The 22,738-nt window shown below is 37.2% G+C and overlaps 1 protein-coding gene across 1 annotated transcript; it reads left to right on the plus strand.

Moving 5' to 3' along the window:
- Nucleotides 1-1,589: 1,589 nt before the first annotated feature.
- On the plus strand, nucleotides 1,590-22,409 carry LOC106085020 (uncharacterized). The gene is made up of 4 exons (XM_013249019.2): nucleotides 1,590-1,639; nucleotides 15,287-15,683; nucleotides 19,113-19,638; nucleotides 21,390-22,409. The coding sequence occupies exons 2-4, from the start codon at nucleotides 15,337-15,339 to the stop codon at nucleotides 22,407-22,409; spliced, it is 1,893 nt and encodes a 630-aa protein (XP_013104473.2). The 5' UTR covers nucleotides 1,590-1,639; nucleotides 15,287-15,336.
- Nucleotides 22,410-22,738: the final 329 nt, after the last annotated feature.

Consider the following 22,738-nt stretch of genomic DNA (forward strand, 5'->3'; position numbering starts at 1 on the left):
TTCTGATTGTAACTACTCGAAATATTCGTCTGAGACCCCATAAAGTATATATATTCTTGATCGTCGTGAAATTTTATGTCGATCTAGCCATGTCCGTCCGTCTGTCCGTCCGTCCGTCCGTCTGTCTGTCGAAAGCACGCTAACTTCCGAAGGAGTAAAGCTAGCAGCTTGAAATTTTGCACAAATACTTCTTATTAGTGTAGGTCAGTTGGTATTGTTAATGGGCTCTATCGGTCCATGTTCTGATTTAGCTGCCATATAAACCGATCTTGGGACTTGACTTCTTGAGCCTCTATAGTGCGCTTTTCTTATCCGATTGGGATGAAATTTTGCACGACGTGTTTTGTTACGATATCCAACAACTGTGCCATGTATGGTTCAAATCGGTTCATAACCTTATATAGCTGTTATATAAACCGATCTTGGGTCTTGACTTCTTGAGCCTCTAGAGGGCGCAATTTTTATCCAATTTGAATGAATTTTGGCACGTAGTATTTTGTTATGATATCCAACAACAGTGCCAAATATGATCCAAATCGGTTCATAATTTGATATAGCTGTCATATAAACAGATCTGGGGATTTGACTTCTTGAGCTTCTAGAGGGCTCAATTTCTATCCGATTTGGCTGAAATTTCGCAAGACGTTTTTTATTGTTACTTTCAACAACTATGTCAAATAAAGTACAAGTCGGTTCATACCTGATATAGCTGCCATATAAACCGATCTGGGATCTTGACTTCTTGAGCCTCTAGAGGTCGCAATTATTATCCGATTTGCCTGAAATTTTGTACGACGGATTCTCTCATGACCATTAACATACGTGTTTTTTATGGTCTGAATCGGTTTATAGCCCGATACAGCTCCCATTAATCGATCTCTCTATTTTACTTCTTCAGCCCCCAAAGGGCGCAAATGTTATTCGAATTGGATGACATTTTACACAGGTCTCCAACATATAATTTAATTGTGGTCCAAACCGGACCAAATCTTGATATCGCTCTAATAGCAGAGCAAATCTTTTCTTATATCCTTTTTTTTTGCCTAAGAAAAGATGCCGGGAAAAGAACTCGACAAATGCGATCCATGGTGGAGGGTATATAAGATTCGGCCCGGCCGAACTTAGCACGCTTTTACTTGTTTTTTTTTTTTTTCTTTTTGCCCCTTCTTTCATAGTCTGTGCATTTCTCCTGCTATTTTTTGTTATGTTCCACAGTGTTATTGTTATAGTTTTTATTTATCGTCTTACCATTATCTTGGAATTTTATTTCACAATTGTTGGCGGTAAAATAAAAGCAGTAGCCATTCCAGAAATGGGAAGAATGAAACAAGCGTGCATACAAAAGAGTTTGCGCATGTATTATAAATGAACAACAATGTAGAAATCATAACCGAATGTCAGTTAAATAAAAAGTTGTGACACCTATTAAAATGTTTGGCAAATCCAAAATTTATAAGTCTGTGGGCAGTATAAATAGGGCTATCGTCATCAATGAAGGTGACAGTCTATATAGACTATACATCAGTTCTAAAGCATAAGAAAAAATTCGTGAGTTGTAATATCTTAAAACTCTTAGGTTTTTAATTGTGCCAACAAGGACGGTTTTATCACCAGCGGGACAACAACAGAAATAAATCAGGTACTAATATTCACCCCCGAAGTTCTGATCTACATTTCCAGTTACCATACAATACTCTAGCCAAACAAGTAAAAACCCATTAAGTTCGCCCTTGCCGAAGTTTGGATACCCGCCAGCTCTACGAGTATATAAACCATATATCGAGTGGCCTAACACAACTCTGTCCCAAATTTTGGTGACATTGAACAATAAATGAGCCTTTTATGGCCCCAAAACCTTAAATCGAAAGATCGGTCTATATGGCAACTATATTGACATCTGAACGGATCTGGGCCAAATTCAAGAAAGATGTCGAGTGGCCTAATACAACTCACTGTCCCGAATTTCGGCGAAATCAGACAATAGATGCGCCTTTTATGGCCCCAAAACCTAAAATCGAAAGATCGGTCTATATGGCAGCTATATCCAAATCTGGACCGATCTGGGTCAAATTGAAGAAGGGTGTAGAAGGGCCAAACACAACTCACTGTCCCAAATTTCAGCAAAATCGGATAGTAAATGTGGCTTTTATGGGCCTTTTGGGCTTTTATGGGCCTAAGCCCCTAAATCGGCAGATCGGTCTATATGGTGGCTATATCGAGATATAGTCCGATATAGCCCATCTTATAACGTAATCCGCATTTGGATAAACAATGATTCTATGCAAAGTTTTAGCTCAATATCTCTATGTTTAAAGACTATTGCGTGATTTCAAAAGACAAACGGACATCTGTCCGTCGGAAATGGATATTTCGATGTATTGCAAAGGGGATGACCAAATTAATATACCCCCATCTTTCGGTGGTGGTATCAAAAAAAATAAATTAATGGTGATAACCCTACTACTTTTAAAAGCAGGTGAGGCTTAAAGTCAAAATCCTTAAAATCCCCTTTTCTTCGCTAAAAGGTCGTAAAATATTAGGGAAATTTTAGTTTTTTATAAACTGCACCATAGGATGGGGGTATACTAATTTCGTCATTCTGTTTGTAACACCTCGAAATATGCTTCTAAGACCCAATAAAGCATATATTGGGTTGCCCAAAAAGTAATTGCGGATTTTTTAAAAGAAAGTAAATGCATTTTTAAAAAAACTTAGAATGAACTTTAATGAAATATACTTTTTTACACTTTTTTTCTAAAGCAAGCTAAAAGTAACAGCTGATAACAGACAGAAGAAAGAATGCAATTACAGAGTCACAAGCTGTGAAAAAATTTGTCAACGCCGACTATATGAAAAATCCGCAATTACTTTTTGGGCAACCCAATATTTTCCATTTGCAAAGAAAATCTCCGATCATTCGTTTCGAAAGAGAAACAAACGAAAATTGTGGAATTTAATGATATTTGGCCTAACCGGCAAAAAACTTGATATTAGGGTAGTTATTTTTTTATACCCTCCACCATAGGATGAGGGTATACTGACTTCGCTATTCCATTTGTAACGCCTTGATATATTGATCTAAGACCCCATCACATTCTTGATCTTCTTGACATTTTAAGTCGATCTACCATGTCGTTCCGTCTGTCTGTCCATCGGAAGCACGCTAACTTTCGAGGGAATAAAGCTTAAAATTTTGCACAAATACATCTTATTGAGTAGGTCAGTTTGGATTGTAAATGGGCCAAATCGGTCTATGTCTTGATATAGCTGCCATATACACCGATCTTGGATCTTGACTTTTTGAGCCACTCGATTTAGCAATTCTTATCCGATTTGGCTGAAATTTTGCATGACTGGTAATGTTACGATTTTCAAAGGCTGTTTCAAGTATGGTTCACATCGGTACATCTTGACTTCTTGAGCCACTACAGGGTGCAATTCTTATCCGAATTGACTGAAATTTCGCATTACGTGTTTTGTTATGACTTCCAACAACTGTGCCAAATACGGGTTATACCGATATGGGATCTTGAACTTTTGAGCCTCTAGACGGCCCTCCCGAACTTAGCACGCTTTTACTTGTTTTCAACTTAAAACTTGAATTGAACAACTATCATTGATGTGTAAGAAGTTTGCCCCCGTTTCTTAATGGAATATTCATGGGCAAATTTGCATTGATATGAACAGTGAATTGTTTTAGAACACTCGACGTCTGGACCATATTCGATTGGTGATCCAATTTGGACCATATTTCGGTATAGTTGCTATTCCTATATTGCATTTTTCACCGGATTACGATGAAAGGTGGTCAACATATTTACCCGAGGTGGTGGGTCGTCAAAGTTGAGGTCGCCCGAACCATCATAGGATGGGGGTATACTAATCTAGTCATTCCGTTTGTAACACCTCGAAATATACGTCTAAGAAATCAGCCAATTTCGTCTTTCGACTATTCTCTATGATAACCTGTTCTTGACGCCACGGGAACCGGAAAGGACAGGTTCTCAGAGAGAATAGTCCAAAGACGAAATTGGCTCATTTTTGTTTGATGGAAATCTGCTGGTTTAGATTCAGAGCAGATTAGAGCAACCACTCTGCAATTCGAATAAGCTGGAGTGAGCGTGAAACTCTCCACCCTGTATTTGAACTGTGCGGTGTGCCATTAACTTAAATTCTTGATCCTCTCGACGATCTGGCCATGTCCGTCCGTCCGTCTGTCGAAATAACGAAAGCGGTCGAACGTGTAGAACTAGCCGCTTGAAATTTTGCACAGATACATAATATTGATGTAGATCGTTGGGGATTGCAAATGGGACATATCGGTTCAGATTTAGATATAGCTTCCATATAAACCGATCTCCCGATTTGACTTCTCGAGCCCCTGGAAGCCGCAATTTTTCTCCGAATTGGCTGAAATTTTGCGCGTTGTATTCTGCTATGGCTTCCAACAACTGTGCCAAGAACGGTTTATACCGGTCTATAACCTGATATAGCTCCCTTTTAAACCGATTTGACTTCTTGAGCATTTACAAGCCTCAATTTTTGTCCGATTATGCTGAAATTTTGCATGTAGTGTTTGAATCGGTCAATAATCTGATATATCCCCCATATAAACCGATCTCCAGATTTGACTTCTTGAGCCCCTGGAAGCCGCAATTTTTCTCCGTTATGACTTTCAACAAATGTGTTAAATACGGTTCAAATCGATCAATAATCTGATACGTAACGCATGCGGTGTTACGTTATGATTATGAACAAGTGTGTTAAGTACGGTCTGAATCGGTCTATAACCAGATATAGCCCCCTTGAGTCTTGAGTCCTTACAAGCCGCAATTTTTGTCCGATTTGGCTGAAATTGAGCACGTAGTGTTTTGTTACGACTCAACAACAACTCTGTCTAGTACGGTCCGAGTCGGTCTATAACTTGATATAGCTCCCATATAAGCCGATCTCCCGATTTGACTTCTGAAGCCCTTACAAGCCGTAATTTTTGTCCGATTTGGATGATATTTTGGTTGCGGTGTTCTGTTGCGACTTCCTACAACTGTGCGAAATACGGTCCACATTAGTCTATAATCTGATATAGCTCTCATGTAAACCGGTTTCTTCATCATCATTGTTCGGTTCCCAGAAGCTTTAATTTTTGCTGGTTTGACAGAAGTTTGTGGAACACATTTATGACCTTCAACTATATTTGTTTGCTATAATTTCTATACCCACCACCGAAGGATGGGGGTATATTCATTTTGTCATTCCGTTTGCAACACATCGAAATATCCATTTCCAACCCTATAAAGTATATATATTCTTGATCAGCGCAAAAATCTACAATAACACGATCTAGACATGTCTGTCCGTCTGTCTTTTGAAATCACACTACAGTCTTCAAAAATAGAGATATTGAGTTAAAATTTGGGACAGTGAGTTGTGTTAGGCCCTTCGACATCATTCGTCAATATGGCCTGGATCGGTCCAGATTTGGATATAGCTGCCATATAGACCGATCCGCCGATTTCGGGTTCTATGCCAATAAAAGCCATATTTATTATCCGATTTTGCTGAAATTTGGGACAATGAGTTGTCTTGAGCCCTTCTACATCCTTCGTCAATTTGGCCCAGATCGGTGCAGATTTCAATATAGCTGCCATATAGACCGATCCTACAATTTAGGGGCTTAGGCTCATAAAAGCCACATTTATTATGCGATTTTGCTGAAATTTGGGGCAGTGAGTTGTGTTAGGCTCTTCAACATCCTTCGTTAATTCGGCCCAGATCGGTGCAGATTTGAATATAGCTGCCATATAGACCGATCCTACGATTTAAGGGCTTTGGCTCATAAAAGCCACATTTATTATCGGATTTTGCTGAAATTTGAGACAGTGAGTTGTGTTAGGCTCGTCGACATCCTTCGTCAATATTCCCTGGATCGGTCTAGATTTGGATATAGCTGCCATATAGACCGATCCTCCAATTTAGGGTCTTGGGCCCATAAAAGCCACATTTATTGTCCGATTTTGCTGAAATTTGGGACAGTGAGTTGTGTTAGGCCTTTCGACATCATTCGTCAATATGGCCTGGATCGGTCCAGATTTGGATATAGCTGCCATATATACCAATCCTCCGATTTAGGGTCTTGGGCCCATAAAAGCCTCATTTATTGTCCGATTTTGCTGAAATTTGGGACAGTGAGTTGTGTTAGATCCTTCAACATCCTTCGTCAATTTGGCCCAGATCGGTGCAGATTTGAATATAGCTGCCATATAGACCGATCCTACGATTTAAGGGCTTTGGCTCATAAAAGCCACATTTATTATCGGATTTTGCTGAAATTTGAGACAGTGAGTTGTGTTAGGCTCGTCGACATCCTTCGTCAATATTCCCTGGATCGGTCCAGATTTGGATATAGCTGCCATATAGACCGATCCTCCAATTTAGGGTCTTAGGCCCATAAAAGCCACATTTATTATCGGATTTCGCTGAAATTTAAGACAGTGAGTTGTCTTAGGCCCTTCGACATCTTTTGTCAATTTGGCCTGGATCGGTCCAGATTTGTATACAGCTGTAATATAGACCGATCCTCCAATTTAGGGTCTTAGGCCCATGAAAGGCGAATTTATTTTTCGATGTCGCTGAAATTCGGGACAGTGAGTTAGGTTAAGCCCTTTGACTTACTTCTGCATTCTGGCACAGATCGCTCCAGATTTGGTTATAGCTCTCATATAGACCGATCTCTCGGTTTAAGGTTTTCTGGCCATAAAAGGCCCATTTATTGTCCAATGTTGCCGAATTTTGTGACAGTGTTGTGTTATGCCCTACGACATCCTTCTTCAATTTCATACAGATCGGTCCAGATTTCGATTTAGCTGTCATATAGACCGATCTCTCGGTTTTAGGTTTTTTGGCCATAAAAGGCGCATGTATTGTCCGATGTTGCCGAAATTCGGTAGAGAGAGTTAAGTTAAGCCCCTCCACATATTTCTGCAATTTGATCGAGATCGATCAAAATTTGGCTCCAAAACAGGCACATTTATAATCCGATTTAACTGAAATTTGACACATTGACTTATGTTAAGCTTTTCGACATCCATGTTGTATATGGTTCAGATCGGTTTATTTCTAGATATAGTTACTAAAAAGACCAATTTTTGTTATACACAATTGAACAATGACTTGTACTTATTAGTATTTGCTCCAAATCGGAACATATTTCGATATAACTGCTAAGGGGCATAGGGTATGCAATTTTCACCGGAATTTGATGAAAGGTGGTTTACATATATACCCGAGGTGGTGGGTATCCAAAGTTTGGCCCGGCCGAACTTAACGCCTTTTCACTTGTTTAGCAGAATCCATGGTGGTGGGTTGCCAATATTCAGCCCAGCCTACTTAGCTTGCTTGTACTATTTTGGTTACTTGTTTAAATTCAGCTTTGCCAGTCTCTATTAACAAAACGTCCATGGTTTTCGGTGCATACAAGGAACTTAAATATTTAAAATTACAAAATATTTTCCACAGAGCAAAATGTTGATGCGTGTCTCAAATCAATTAAACCAAATAATGGAACCGTAAAGAGTTTTAATTAAAATTTAAATTATTCCATTAAAAGGAATAGTCAGTCATTAGCTTACGTTCATCTCAAGACGCGTGCAAAGTTTTTAGATTTTTTTAGTTGATATTCCATATCCATACTTAACATATTTACCAGTCTACTGCTGCGCTGAATGTCGGCGACTACTAAAAATAAATTAATTCGCCGGTGTTTTTTAAATATTTGTTTCACAAAACCGTGGTCATTTGACATATTTCGGTATTACATACATTAATCAAAATATGACGGATAATTGAGTTAGAAAATCACTCCATAAAGACACTGCTGCATTAAAAACGATATACATTTAGACATAGCCTTCAAATCGCTGTAAGCAGTGAAAAGGAAAAAACATTTTTGAAACTGTCGCATAAAAGAAAATTGAAAATGATGATTTAAATCAGTGATTTAAATCAGTGAGTTGCCAATAATAAAAAACGGAAAAATTTTAATATAGCCGCCGTAAATCAGAAAATAAAAAAAAAGATTAAAAAAAAATATGCATCATCAGATACCCTAAATCAAAACATTTAACAACTGGAATTTGAAAAATATTTTTAACTAATAATTACCCAGCCTTTTTGGCAACTAAACGAATATCCTCATATGTGCCATTAAACGAATGAGTAACAGTAAACCAGTAAAAATGTGTTAAGTTCGTCGTTGCTGAACTTTGGATACTCACCACCATGGATATACTAATCATCTTATTTTTATACCCTCCACCATAAGATGGGGGGTATACTAATTTCGTCATTCTGTTTGTAACTACTCGAAATATTCGTCTGAGACCCCATAAAGTATATATATTCTTGATCGTCGTGACATTTTATGTCGATTTAGCCATGTCCGTCCGTCTGTCCGTCCGTCTGTCCGTCCGTTCGTCCGTCTGTCTGTCGAAAGCACGCTAACTTCCGAAAGAGTAAAGCTAGCCGCTTGAAATTTTGCACAAATACTTCTTATTAGTGTAGATCGGTTGGTATTGTAAATGGGCCATATCGGTCCATGTTTTGATATAGCTGCCATATAAACCGATCTTGGGTCTTGACTTCTTGAGCCTCTAGAGTGCGCAATTCTTATCAGATTGGAATGAAATTTTGCACGACCTGTTTTCCTATGATATCCAACAACTGTGCCAAGTACAGTTGAAATCGGTCCATAACCTGATATAGCTGCCATATAAACCGATCTTGAGTCTTGACTTCTTAAGCCTCTAGCGTGCGCAATTCTTATCCGATTAGAATGAAATTTTGCACGACGTGCTTTGTTATGATATCCAACAACTGTGCTAAGTATGGTTCAAATCAGTCCATAACCTGATATAGCTGTCATATAAACCGATCTAGGGTCTTGACTTCTTGAGCCTCTAGAGTGCGCAATTCTTATCCGATTGAAATGAAATTTTGAACGACGTGTTTCGTTATTATATCCAACAACTGTGTCAAGTATGGTTCAAATCGATCCATAACCTGATATAGCTGCCATATAAACCGATCTTGGGTCTTGACTTCTTGAGCCTCTAGAGGGCGCAATTCTTATCCGATTGGAATGGAATTTCGCACGACGTGTTTTGTTATGATACCCAACAACTGCGTCAAATTAGGTTCAAATCGGTTCATAACCTGATATAGCTGCCATATAAACCGATCTGGGATCTTGACTTCTTGACCCCTAGAGGTCGCAATTATTATCCGAAATGCCTGAAATTTTGTACGACGAATCCTCTCATGACCATCAACAAACGTGTTTATTATGGTCTGAATCGGTCTATAGCCCGATACAGATCCCATATAAATCGTTCTCTCTATTTTACTTCGTGAGCCCCAATGGGCGCAATTCTTATACAAATTGGCTGAAATTTTACACAGGTCTCCAACATATAATTTAATTGTGGTCCGATCCGGACCATATCTTGATATCGTTTTAATAGCAGAGCATCCTTTTTTGCCTAAGAAGAGATGCCGGGAAAAGAACTCGAAAAATGCGATCCATGGTGGAGGGTATATAAGATTCGGCCCGGCCGAACTTAGCACGCTTTTACTTGTTTTATTATAACTCCACTACCATATCCATCATAACTACATCTGAAATGGGCTGATCTTGATCATACTTTATTCAGGTCCCAAGAACTCTTATACAAATAAAAGTTTCAGCGAAACCAGGCAATAAATTTGCTTTTTTTATGGACTTAAGACTTTAAATTGGAAGATCGATCTATACGGAAGCTATATATATACAGTACTAGCCGAACCGGGCCCGCTCCGCCGCGCCTTCTTTAACTCTCTAATATCTTTTTAGGGTGGGGACACTGCGCCCTGAATGCGGATATCGAAATCGTGCCATTGTAGCCTATGACACTGAGCGCGTTCGAATCCCAGTGAGAACATCGGACAAACCGGTGTTTATCCCCTCTTAATGTTGGCGACATTTGCGAGGTACAATGCCATACAGGGTCATTTAAAAAAATTTCCCCAAAGAGATGTCGCACTGCTTGACGCCGTTCAGACTAGGCTACAAAAAAAGGTTGCTTATCAATGAGTTTAAACTTGCATCGGAAAGCACTCATTGATGTGTGAGAATTTGTCCCTTCTCGGTTGCTGGTGGTAATGCTCTTCCTTATGGTAATGTCCTCATTAGGGGAGGGATGGCACCTCAGACATTTCGACTCAAATATGGATATCAAATTCGTGCTTCACTTCCAAATTCCTTTAATTTGAGCCCCATATTGCCGGTAAATAAGAACTGTTTGGAGGGTGTTTTGGGGATGGGGCGGCCACCGGTACTTTTTACTAAAAATATTGGGTTGCCCAAAAAGTAATTGCGGATTTTTAAAAGAAAGTAAATGCATTTTTAATAAAACTTAGAATGAACTTTAATCAAATATACTTTTTTACACTTTTTTTCTAAAGCAAGCTAAAAGTAACAGCGGATAACTGACAGAAGAAAGAATGCAATTATAGAGTCACAAGCTGCGAAAAAATTTGTCAACGCCGACTATATGGAAAATCCGCAATTACTTCTTGGGCAACCCAATATATATCAAATTCGTTTTTCATTCCCAACGGAAATGAAGTTCAGTTTTGGGGGGTGCTTTAGGGCGTATCCCAAAACACTTGGCACAAAAATTGGATATCAAATTCGTTTTCTACTCTCATATACCTTTCATTTAAGTCCCATATTGTCATAATGGGTCAAGTAACCCATTTGACGTATCTTTAGGAGGAAAAGCACCACCAAGCCTTGAACACAAATTTTAATGTCATATACGTAATCTACTCCCTAAAACTAATATCAATGATATGTTTCCTTCCAGACCAACAAACACAATATGCGAAAATTTCGAGAAAATCGGTTCTGCCGTTTTTCAGGTTATACGGAACAATCAAACCGAGTCCCATATATCCGTGATTGGCTAATGTGCCCATTTTGCGTGTTTTTGTGGGGGGTGGAGTGACCCCCTATACTTAGATATGAATTTGTATGCCAGATTCGTTATCTACTCCCGATCCACTTTTGATTATGGGTCGTGTTTTTGGGGTAATGGTAGAGGGCTCGCCCCCTTCCGTTATCAATAAATTATAAAGCGTGTTCCTACTTCCTGATCATATTCGTAATCTACTCCCGAATAGCTTTTATTTGAGTCCCATATTGTCATGATCGTCAAATAAACCTATATTAAGGGGTTTTGGGGATGGGGCTGCCCCCCAGGTACTTGGACCTAACTTTTATAATGAAATTCGTACTCTACTCTTGAATACCTTTCGTTTGAATCCCATATTGTCCCGATCGGTTCACTTTTATTTTTGGGTAGTACTTTTTTGGTAAGGGGGAGGGTCCAGACCAACCTACACAATCTGTGAAAATTTCCAGGAAATCGGTTCAATAGTTTTTAGGTCTATACGGAACAAACTAAAATTGTATTTAATATAAAAGATGATCTGCATCATATTTGGATCAGATATCGGCAGACTTACTACAACTCACAAATTTAAAATTTCAGCGAAATCGTGTAATAAATGCAGCTTCTTTGGATTTCAGACCCTAAATCGGCAGAGCTGTCTATATGACAGCTTTCTTCTATCAAATGAGAATGAAATTGTTGCGCTTATTATACCCTCCACCGTAGGATGGGGGTACACTAATTTCATCATTCTGTTTGTAACACCTAGAAATAAAGCATATATATTATTGATCGTCATGTCATTTTAAGTCGATCTAGCCATGTACGTCCGTCTGTCCGTCCGTCCGTCCGTCCGTCTGTCGAAAATACGCTAATTTTTGAAGGAGTAAATCAAGGCGCTTAAAATTTTGCACAAATAATTTTTATTAGGTCGGCTGGGATTGTAAATGGGCCAAATCGATCCATGTTTTGATATAACTGCTTGACATAAACCAATCTTGGGTCTTGACTTCTTAAGTCTATAGAGGGCCCAAGTCTTGTCCGATTTGACTGAAATGATTTGACTGACTGCACGTGAAATCATTTCATCATTTCCAACAACTGTGATGAGTATGGTTCATATCGATCCATGTTTTGCTATAGCTACCATATAAACCGATCTTGGGTCTTGAATTCTTGAGCCGCTAAAGGGCGCAATTCTCATCCGGTTTTTGGTATCACTTCCAACGACTGTGCTAAGTATGGCGCAAGTCAGTTCATAACCTGATATAGCTGCCGTATAAACCGAACCTGGAATATTGACATCTTCAGCTTTCAGAGAGCGCAATTCTTATCCGATTTGACAGAAATTTTGCATGAGGTGTTTTGGTATGACTTCCTACAACTGTGCTAAGTATGATTCAAATCGGTTCATAATCTGGTATAGCTGCCATATAAACCAATCTTGGATCTTGACTTCTTGAGCCGCTAGAGGGCGCAATTCTCGTCCGATTTGGCTGAAATTTTGCATGAGGTGTTTTGATATGACTTCCAACAACTGTGCTTAGTATGATTGCAATTGGTTCATAACCTCATATAGCTGCAATAAAAACCGATCTGGGATCTTGACTTCTTGAGCCTCTAGAGGGCGCAATTCTCATACGTTTTGGCAAAAATTATCTAAAACTGGATACAGCTCTTATACAAACCGATCTCCCGAATATGCTATAAGGCGCAATTCTTATCCGAATGGACTGGAATATTGCACAATGACTTCTACAGTATTCTGCATTCAATTCATTTATGGTCCGAATCGGACTATAACTTGATATAGCTCCAATAGTATAATAGTTCTTATTCATCATTCTTTGTTTGCCTAAAAAGAGAGACCGCGCAAAGAACTCAACAAATGCGATCCATGGTGGAGGGTATATAAGATTCGGCCCGACCGAACTTAGCACGCACTTACTTGTTTAGTTTGTAAGTTTGTTTGTCTGTTCCGTAAAGACTCAAATACGGCTGAACCGATTTTCATGAAATGTTCACAGATGGCAGAGATAGAGTCCCCTGTGAAAATAGGGTATCACATTTTTGATATCCGAAGGGGGACGGACCCTCTCCCATAACCCAATTTTCACATCTTGGAGATGGGAGCACCGGGTTTGACGAAATTTTTATGCCACCTTACGACCCCAAAATTACGAAATTGGTATGCAATTTTGTGGTCAAATAACCTGGGGGATGCCCCATCCCAACACCCACCCGAACGGGCATGTTTACCGATTGGGACAAAATGGATATCAACCGAAAGGTAACAAATAAAAAGGCTTTAAGTTCCGGCCGGGACGAACTTTGGATACCACCACCACCTCGGAAATGTATGTAAATCACGTTTCGTCATAATCTGGTGAAAAATGCATATTGTATGCCCCCTTAGTAGTTTCATCGAATATGATCCGATTTGGAACAAATTCTGCACGGATATTGAGTGGTCTAATAAGTACAAGTCATTGTTTAATTTTGCAGAACAAAATATTTTTCTCCTTGGTAGCCATATACAAATATAGCTCGATCGGAACCATATACGACACGGATGTCGAAAAGTCTAACATAAGTCACCGTGTCAAATTTCAGCGAAATCGGATTATAAATGTGCCTTTTATGGGACCAAGACTTTAAATCGAGAGATCGGTCTATATGGCAGCTGTATCAAAATGTTACAGGGCCTAATACAATTCACTGTCCCAAAATTTCGGCGAAATCGAAAAATATGAGCGTCTCAAAACCTCAAACCCAGAGATCGGTCTATGGCAGCTATACCCAAATCTGAATCGATCTGAGCCAACTAGAAGAGGAATGTCGAAGAGCTTAACACAACAACTCAATGTCCCAAATTTCGGCGACATCGGATAATAAATGAGCCTTTTATGGGCCCAAACCCCTAAATTAAGGGATCGGTCTATATGGTAGCTATATCCAAATCTGAACCGAATATTCAAATCTGTACCGATTCGGGCCAAATTAAAGAGGGTTATCGAAGGGCCTAGCACAACTCATTGTCCACAATTTCGCGAAAATCAGACAATAAATGCGCCTTTTATAGGCCCAAAACCTTAAATCGAGAGATCGGTCTATATGACAGCTATATCCAAATCTGCACCGATCTGGGCCAAATTGAAGAGAAATATCGAATGTCCCAAATTTCGGCGACATCGGACAATAAATGCGCCTTTTATGGGCCGAAGACCTTAAATCAAGGGATGGGTCTATATGGCAGCTATATCCAAATCTGGACCGATCTGAGCCAAATTGAAAAATAATGTTGAAAGGCCCAACACATCTCACTGTCCCAAATTTCGGCGAAGTCTGGCAATAAATGTCCCTTTTATGGGCCTAAGGCCTTAAATCGAGAGATCGATCTATATGGCAGCTATATCCAAATCTGAACCGATTTGGGCTATATTGCATAAAGATGTCGAGGGACTTAACATATCTCACAGTCCCAAATTTTGGGTAAATCGGATAATAAATGCGCCTTTTAAGGGCCCAAGACCCTAAATCGATAGATCGGTCTATATGGCAGCTATATTCAAATCTGCACCGATCTGGGCCAAATTGAAGACGGTTGTCGAAGGGCCTAACACAACTCACTGTCTCAAATTTCAGCAAAATCGGTTAATAAATGTGGTTTTTATGGGCCTATGACCCTAAATCGGAGGATCGGTCTATATGGGGGCTATATCAAGATATAGTCCGATGTAGCCCATCTTCGAACTTAATCTGCTTATGGACAAAAAAAGAATCTGTGCAAAGTTTCAACCCAATATCTCTATTTTTAAAGACTGTAGAGTGATTTCAACAGACGGACATGGCTTGATCGTCCTAGATTTTTTCGCTGATACTTTATAGGGCGGAAATGGAATTTCTAAATGTTGCAAACGGAATGACAAAATGAATATACCCACATCCTTCGGTGGTGGGTATAACAATGTTCCAATGTACCTAGTTAATACTGGTATTTCTTCGTGTCAGCTACCTTGTACGAAAAATTAAAGACTACTCTCCTTAACTAGCTAAACACCTGTAATAAGTGTCATTAACTACTCCCATTTTCAATTCTGGGTAATCTATTATGCACATACTTTATTAATCAACATCGTCATATATTTTGAAGCGGCCAACAACTATCACTGTTGACCGTTAAAGTTGTTAATGAGGCATTTAATTGAAGTCATATAAAAATATTCCATCCTAACCTACCACAATAAAAGGACTTTGTACTATAGTTGAGTGAGCTTTTTGTTATCTTTTTTCCATAGTGCAAATCGTAGCAGAAACGCCCTGTCTGAGAGGTCGTGTCCAGCCAGTTATGGTTTCCATCTCATGCTTGACAATTTTATTGTATGCTTTGAAATTGACCCAAATTCATGGTGACCATGACATTTTGTTGAACTTGAAACACTCCATTAACGTATCCGAAATGGCACTCAGTGTCAAATATTTCAACGAAGTCTTCTTTGTAAAGGAAACCTCTGAATTGAGTGTCATAAGGAGTGCCAACGATACAATGGCTAACAGTTATTTTGATGTATTGTTAAATGAAATAATGAAACCTTTGAATAACATGAAACTACGATTGAATAATGCGGAGACAAATTACGACCATGAGTATAGTTATTTCAATATTGCCCTTATCGATTCTTTTGATAATTTTCGGTAAGTATATGAACATTTTATTATACTACACTTATATATTAATGAATTTTAGTCCAAAATAAGATTTTGAAAAAAATGTATCTTCTAAGAGTTGCTAAAAGATCAATATTAATAAAAAAAAATTTTAATAAAAATTTTTAGATTTTTTTTTTAATTCTCAAATTTTGTATTAAGGAAAAGTAAATTTATCCCTCACACAAAACTTCAATAATCTATATATAAATTCAAATTCAAAATTTTTCATATTTTTTATTCTATACGTTTTTACAGAAAATTTTGTCAAAACTTCGTTTATAGGAAATTTTGTCAAAATTTCGGTTAAAGGCAATTTTGTAAAAATTTCGATTATAGGAAATTTTGTCCAAATTTCGGTTAAAGGAAATTTTTTCAAAATTTCGGTTAAAGGAAATTTTGTAAGAATTTCGATTATAGGAAAATTTTGTCGAATTTTCATTTATACAAAATTTTGCCAAAATTTCGGTTAAAGGCAATTTTGTAAAAATTTCGTTTATAGGAAATTTTGTCAATTTTGTAAAAATTTCGTTTTTGTCAAAATTGAGGTTAGAGGAAATTTTGTCAAAATTTCATTTATAGGAAATTTTGTCAAAACTTTGGTTAGAGGAAATTTTGTCAAAATTTCGTTTATAAGAAATTTTATCACATTTTCGGCTATGGCAAATTTTGTTTATACTTCCCTTATGCGTTTCTATGTAAGAATGTCACTAAGGAAATTTATTAAAAACCTGCTTTTTGTTGGAAATTTGTCAAAGTGTTCTTTTTATAGGAAACTTATGATCAAAGTAAAGACTTTACAGGAAATTTTGTCAAGAAAAAAGGATATTAAGTGTATATCAAATCGGTTTAAGGAAATTTGGTCAAAATTTGGTTTACAGGAAAGTTTGTCAATATTTCCTTTATAATAAATTTTGCCACAATTTCGTTTATAGGCAATTTTTGTCAAAACTTCGTTTATAGGAAATTTTGTCAAAATTTCGGTTAAAGGCAATTTTGCAAAAATTTCGTTTAAAGGAAATGTCAAAATTTCGGTTTAAGGAAATTTTGTCAAAATTTCGGTTTAAGGAAATTTTGTCAAAATTTCGGTTTAAGGAAATTTTGTCAAAATTTCGGTTAAAGGCAATTTTGTAAAAATTTCGTTTATATGAAATTTTGTCAAAATTACAGTTGAAGGAAATTTTGTAATAATTTCGTTTATAGGAAATATTGTCATTTTGTAAAAATTTCGTTTGTAGGAAATTTTGTCAAAATTTCGTTTATAGGAAATGTTGTCAAAATTTCGGTTACAGGAAAATGTTTGTCGAAATTTCATTCATACGAAATTTTGTCAAAATTTTGTTTATAAGAAATTTTATCACATTTTCGGCTATGGCAAATTTTGTTTATACTTCCATTATTCGTTTCTATGTAAAAATGTCACTAAGGAAATTTATTAAAAACCTGGTTTTTGTTGGAAATTTTTCAAAGTGTTCTTTTTATAGGAAACTTATGATCAAAGTAAACATTTTACAGGAAATTTTGTCGAGAAAAAGGATATTTAGTGATATAATCGGTTTAAGGAAATTTTGTCAAAATTTGGTTTACAGGAAATTTTGTCAAAATTTCATTTATAATAAATTTTGCCACAATTTCGTTTATTGGCAATTTTTGTCAAAATTTCGTTTATAGGGAATTTTGTCAAAATTTCGGTTAAAGGCGATTTTGTAAAAATTTCGTTTATAGGAAATGTCAAACTTTCAGTTTAAGGAAATTTTGTCAAAATTCCGGTTATAGGCAATTTTGTAAAAATTTTGTTTATAGGAAATTTTGTCCATTTTGTAAAAATTTCGTTTATAGGAAAATTTGTCAATTTTGTAAAAATTTCGGCTAAAGGAAATTTTGTAAAAATTTCGTTCATAGGAAATTTTGTCAAAATTTCGGTTATAGGAAAATTTTGTCGAAATTTCATTTATACGAAATTTTATCAAAATTTCGTTTATAAGAAATTTTATCACATTTTCGGCTATGGCAAATTTATTAATACAATACTTCCGTTATGGGATTCTATGTAAAAATGTCACTAAGGAAATTTATTAAAAACCTGGTTTTTGTTGGGAATGTTGTCAAAATTTTCTCTTTATAGGAAACTTTTGATCAAAGTAAGGATTTTACAGAAAATTTTGTCGAGAAAAAAGGATATTTAGTGAAATAATCCGTTTAAGGAAATTTTGGTTTAAAGGAAATTTTGGCAAAATTTCGTTTATAGTAAATTTTGTCACAATTTCGTTTATAAGCAATTTTGTTAATATTTCGTTTACAGGTAATATTGTCGAAAGTTCGATTATGGGAAATTAAAAAAAATTTATTTGTTTATAGACAATTTTGTCAAAATTTCGTTTATATGATAGTTTATCACATTTTCGGTTATATCAAATTTTGTCAATAATTTAGCTAAGGGATAATATGTCAAAATTTTCGAAATTCTGTAAAAATTGCACTAAAGAAATTTTTTTCGAAGCTTCTTATTTGTTGGAAATTTTGTTAAAATGTTCTTTTTATAGGAAATTTTTGATCAAAACAACGATTTTAAAGATTCGGTTACAGGAAAATTTTTCAAAAAAATTCGGTTATGAGAAATTTTGTAAAAATGTATCTTCTATACCAATTATTGCAAAAATATCCCTTCCGAACCAATTTTTGCCAAAATTTCCCTCGACACAAGATTTATATCAAAATTTCTTTTTTATAGAAATTTTTTTAAAACTTCGATTTTGTTGCCAATTTTGTATTAATATCTTTTTATAAGAAATTTTTCATGGAAATTTGTGGCTTCCAGGGACTTAAGAAGTCAAATCGTGAGATCGGTTTATATGGGAGCTATATCAGGTTAAAGACCAATTTCAACCGTGCTTGGCACTGTTGTTGGAGGTCAGAACAGAACAGAACGTGACAAATTTCAGCGAAATCGGACGAAATTTGGGGCTACCAGGGGCTCAAGAAGTCAAGTCGAGAGATCGGTTTATAGGGAGTTATATCAGGTTATAGACCGATTAAAACAGTACTTAGCACAGTTCTTAAAAGACATAACTGAACATCAAATACACAATTTCAGGGAAATCGGATGAAAATTGCGGCTTCCAGGCGCTTAAGAAGTCAAATCGGGAGATCGGGAGGCGCTCAAGAAGTCAAATCGGGTTAGAAGTTAGAACAAAACAGTTGGTGCAAAATTTCAGCCAAATCGGGTAATAATTAAGCCCTCTAGAGGCTCAAGAAGTCAAGACCCAAGATCGGTTTATATGGCAGCAATAGCAAAAGATGGCCCGTTTGGCTGAAATTTTAAATTTTCTTTAAAACCGACAGACAAATAATACAAAATTTATTAATTCTTTCGTTGCACTTTTACTGTTTTATATTTTTTTTTTCCTTCATTTCCAGCAAAATCAATCCCGGTCCTGCCTCAAGAGGCCAAGATTTTAGCGAGTATTATCTCATAGTGTTCTATGGTAGAGATACAAATTATAATCAAGAAATGCAAAAAATATTTGAATACTGTTGGCACTACTACATAGCGAATGTTGCTCTGCTATTTACTTTAGAAGGACAATCCATTGATTTATTTACTTATTATCCTTTCACTCCCAATCATTGTCAGAGACCACAAATACGAAAAATTAATGAGGGATCTCGACAAATAATGAATTTAAGCCCCAATGAGCTGTATCCTGAGAAATTTTTAAATTTTCATAATTGTACCTTGGTGGCAGCCGTATGGGATGTTCCACCCTATTTAACGTTGCCTGAAACGGAAAGACGTCCCTATCAATTTGGAGGAGTTGAGGGTCTTTTGTTGGATATAATGGCTGGAGTTTTAAATTTTGATTTGGATTACAAAATACCACCGAACAATGAGCAGAGAGGATTGGTGAAAAAAGATGGCAATGTCACGGGAGCCATTAAAATGGTAAGTGTAACAAAACAGAAAAGATTCTGTTTGAAAGGAAATTTTTCTAAATACCTTTACCATGGGTCGTATTTTTCGGCTTCTTTTCCCGGCATCTCTTCTTAGGCAAAAAAAAGGATAAAAGAAAAGAGTTGCTCTGCTATTAGAGCGATATCAAGATATGGTCCGGTTTGGACCATAATTAAATTATATGTTGGAGACCTGTGTAAAATGTCAACCAATTCGAATAAGAATTGCGCCCTTCGGGGGCTCAAGGAGTGAATAGAGGGATCGACTTATATGGGTGCTGTATCAGGCTATATACCGATTCAGACCATAATAAACACGTATTTTGACGGTCATGAGAGGATCCGTCGTACAAAAGCAAAACGGCTAATAATTGCGACCTCTAGAAGTTCAAGAACTCAAGATCCCAGATCGGTTTATATGGCAGCTATATCAGGTTATTGACCGATTTGAACCTAATTTAGCACAGTTGTTGAAAGTCATAGCAAAACACGTCGTGCAAAATTTCATTCCAATCTCATAAGAATTGCGCCCTCTAGAAGCTCAAGAAGTCAAGACCCAAGATCGGTGTATATGGCAGCTATATAAGGTTATGAACCGATTTGAGCCATACTAGGCACAGTTGTTGGGTATCATAACAAAACACGTCGTGCAAAATTTCATTCCAATTGGATAAGAATTGCGCCCACTAGAGGCTCAAGAAATCAAGACCCAAAATCGGTTTATATGGCAGCTATATCAGGTTATGGACCGATTTAAACCATACTCAACACAGTTGTTGGATATCATAACAAAACACGTCGTGCAAAAGTTCATTCCAATCGGATAAGAATTGCGCCCTCTAGTGGCTCAAGAAGTCAAGACCCAAGATCTGTTTATATGGCAGCTATATCAGGTTATTGACCGATTTTATCCTAATTTAGCACAGTTGTTGGAAGTCAAAGCAAAACACGTCGTGCAAAATTTCATTCCAATCGGATAAGAATTGCGCCCTCTAGTGGCTCAAGAAGTCAAGACCCAAGATCGGTTTATATGGTAGCTATATCAGGTTATTGGCCGATTTGATCCTAATTTAGCACAGTTGTTGGAAGTCATAGCAAAACACGTTATGCAAAATTTCATTCCAATCGGATAAGTATTGCGCCCTCTAGAGGCTCAAGAAGTCAAGACCCAAGATCGGTTTATATGGCAGCTATATCAGGTTATGGACCGATTTGAACCATACTTGACACAGTTGTTGGATATCATAACAAAACACGTCGTGCAAAAGTTCATTCCAATCGGATAAGAATTGCGCACTCTAGAGGCTCAAGAAGTCAAGACCCAAGATCGGTTTATATGGCAGCTGTATCAAAACATGGACCGATATGGCCCATTTACAATACCAACCTACCTACACTAATAAGAAGTATTTGTGCAAAATTTCAAGCGGCTAGCTCTACTCCTTCGGAAGTTAGCGTGCTTTCAACAGACAGACGAACGGACGGGCGGACGGACAGACGGACGGACATGTCTAGATCGACATAAAATGTCGCGATGATCAAGAATATATATACTTTATGGGGCCTCAGACGAATATTTCGAGTAGTTACAAACAGAATGACGAAATTAGTATACCCCCCATCCTATGGTGGAGGGTATAATTATAGGCTTGTAGTAAATTTTGTAAAAAAAATGTTTTCTAAAAAACTATGAAACAACTACCACAAGGTTGAACTAATATTTTTCCTCTTCCCTTTCCACAGTTAAATGAACGCATAGCTGATGTAAGTCTGGGCTCATTTCGCTGTACTTTGGAGCGATCAACAGTACTAACGCCTACAGCGACCTTCTACCAGACAATGCAAGTCTTTACGGTGCTGGCCCTGAAGCAAGCTTTGGGAAGCTTTGAAGTCATCACCTACCCCTTTGACATATACATATGGAGCGTATCATTGGGTCTCACTGCAATGCTGGTAGCTTCAACCTACATCTTCAATTTGTTCTACAAAAATGCATTGGAAATTATCTACGAAACCACATCGCTATCAGTAATTAGCGCCAATATCATAGCCATTACGTTGGGCCAACCGACGATAGGCAAACAAAAACGCAGCATGACCAGATATTTTATCTTCATATGGGTTCTCTGGACATTTGTATTGCGATCCACATACCAGGGAGCCCTATTCGATTTTCTCAACTCTCAGAGAACCATAGAACCACCGGATAGCTCAAAGGAGTTGGTGGAACGCCACTACACCTTGGTAGTCAATTTGGCCACCAGTGATGCCTACTCTGGGGTTGCTCCCATACGCGATAAGCAATTGAAAGTGCAAATTATGAATGTAACAGATACGGGAGGATTTCCTGTGTTGGAGGAGAATTCCAATAAGCCCTATGTTACTGGAACGCCCAGGGATTTTCTTGTACATTATGTCAATGTGCATAGGAAATTTGGAGTATTTCATGTACTACCCGAATCCGTGTTTTCTCAACAGTTATGCATCTATTTCTCCAAGCATTCCTATTTGGTGACCTCTTTTGATCGCATACTTCTAAATCTTCGTAGTTTTGGCCTTATCAACCATTGGGCAAAGCAAGTATTCGATGACAGATTTTTGGCCACATCACCTGAAAATGCGGAGACCAAAGCATTAAGTCTTTCCCATTTGTCTAGTGTTTTTATGTTGGGCATTTATATGTATGCATCTGCGGCGATTGTATTTTTCCTAGAAATTATCTGGTATAGATGTTATGAGAAGCGGAGACTTGATATATATTAATAAAAAAAAATTAAAAAATTTAAAAAAAAAATTTAGTATTTTCAATTTTAGGGAGAGAGGTTCGGAAAATTGAAGCTAGAGCCCTTGGGGCTTATATAGGATGCAAGGTAACACGAGTGAGTATGGAATTTCTGAACAAAACATTTCCGAAATCGTATGAAGAATGAGTATAGACTTGTAACAACCACCAGTCATAGAAGACACCGGATCACAATGCATTCAAGAAAGAGAGTAGAAGCCTTTATAAAACGACGAAAAGAGACAACTCGAGAAAAAGAGACTTTTACAGAAAATTTTCATTACAGCGATCAAAGTAGAGAAGTCGTATT

The sequence above is a fragment of the Stomoxys calcitrans genome, chromosome 4 (genome assembly GCF_963082655.1).
Source record: "Stomoxys calcitrans chromosome 4, idStoCalc2.1, whole genome shotgun sequence".
In the NCBI taxonomy this organism is placed as follows: Eukaryota; Metazoa; Arthropoda; class Insecta; order Diptera; family Muscidae; genus Stomoxys; species Stomoxys calcitrans.

What these genes read in the sequence shown, in the direction of transcription:
- LOC106085020 (XM_013249019.2), top strand. Translation starts at nt 15,337, where the DNA reads ATGGTTTCCATCTCATGCTTGACAATTTTATTGTATGCTTTGAAATTG. An exon ending in GATTCTTTTGATAATTTTCG is followed by an intron (nt 15,684 to 19,112) that starts GTAAGTATATGA and finishes CTTCATTTCCAG; the next exon opens with CAAAATCAATCCCGGTCCTG. An exon ending in TCACGGGAGCCATTAAAATG is followed by an intron (nt 19,639 to 21,389) that starts GTAAGTGTAACA and finishes CCCTTTCCACAG; the next exon opens with TTAAATGAACGCATAGCTGA.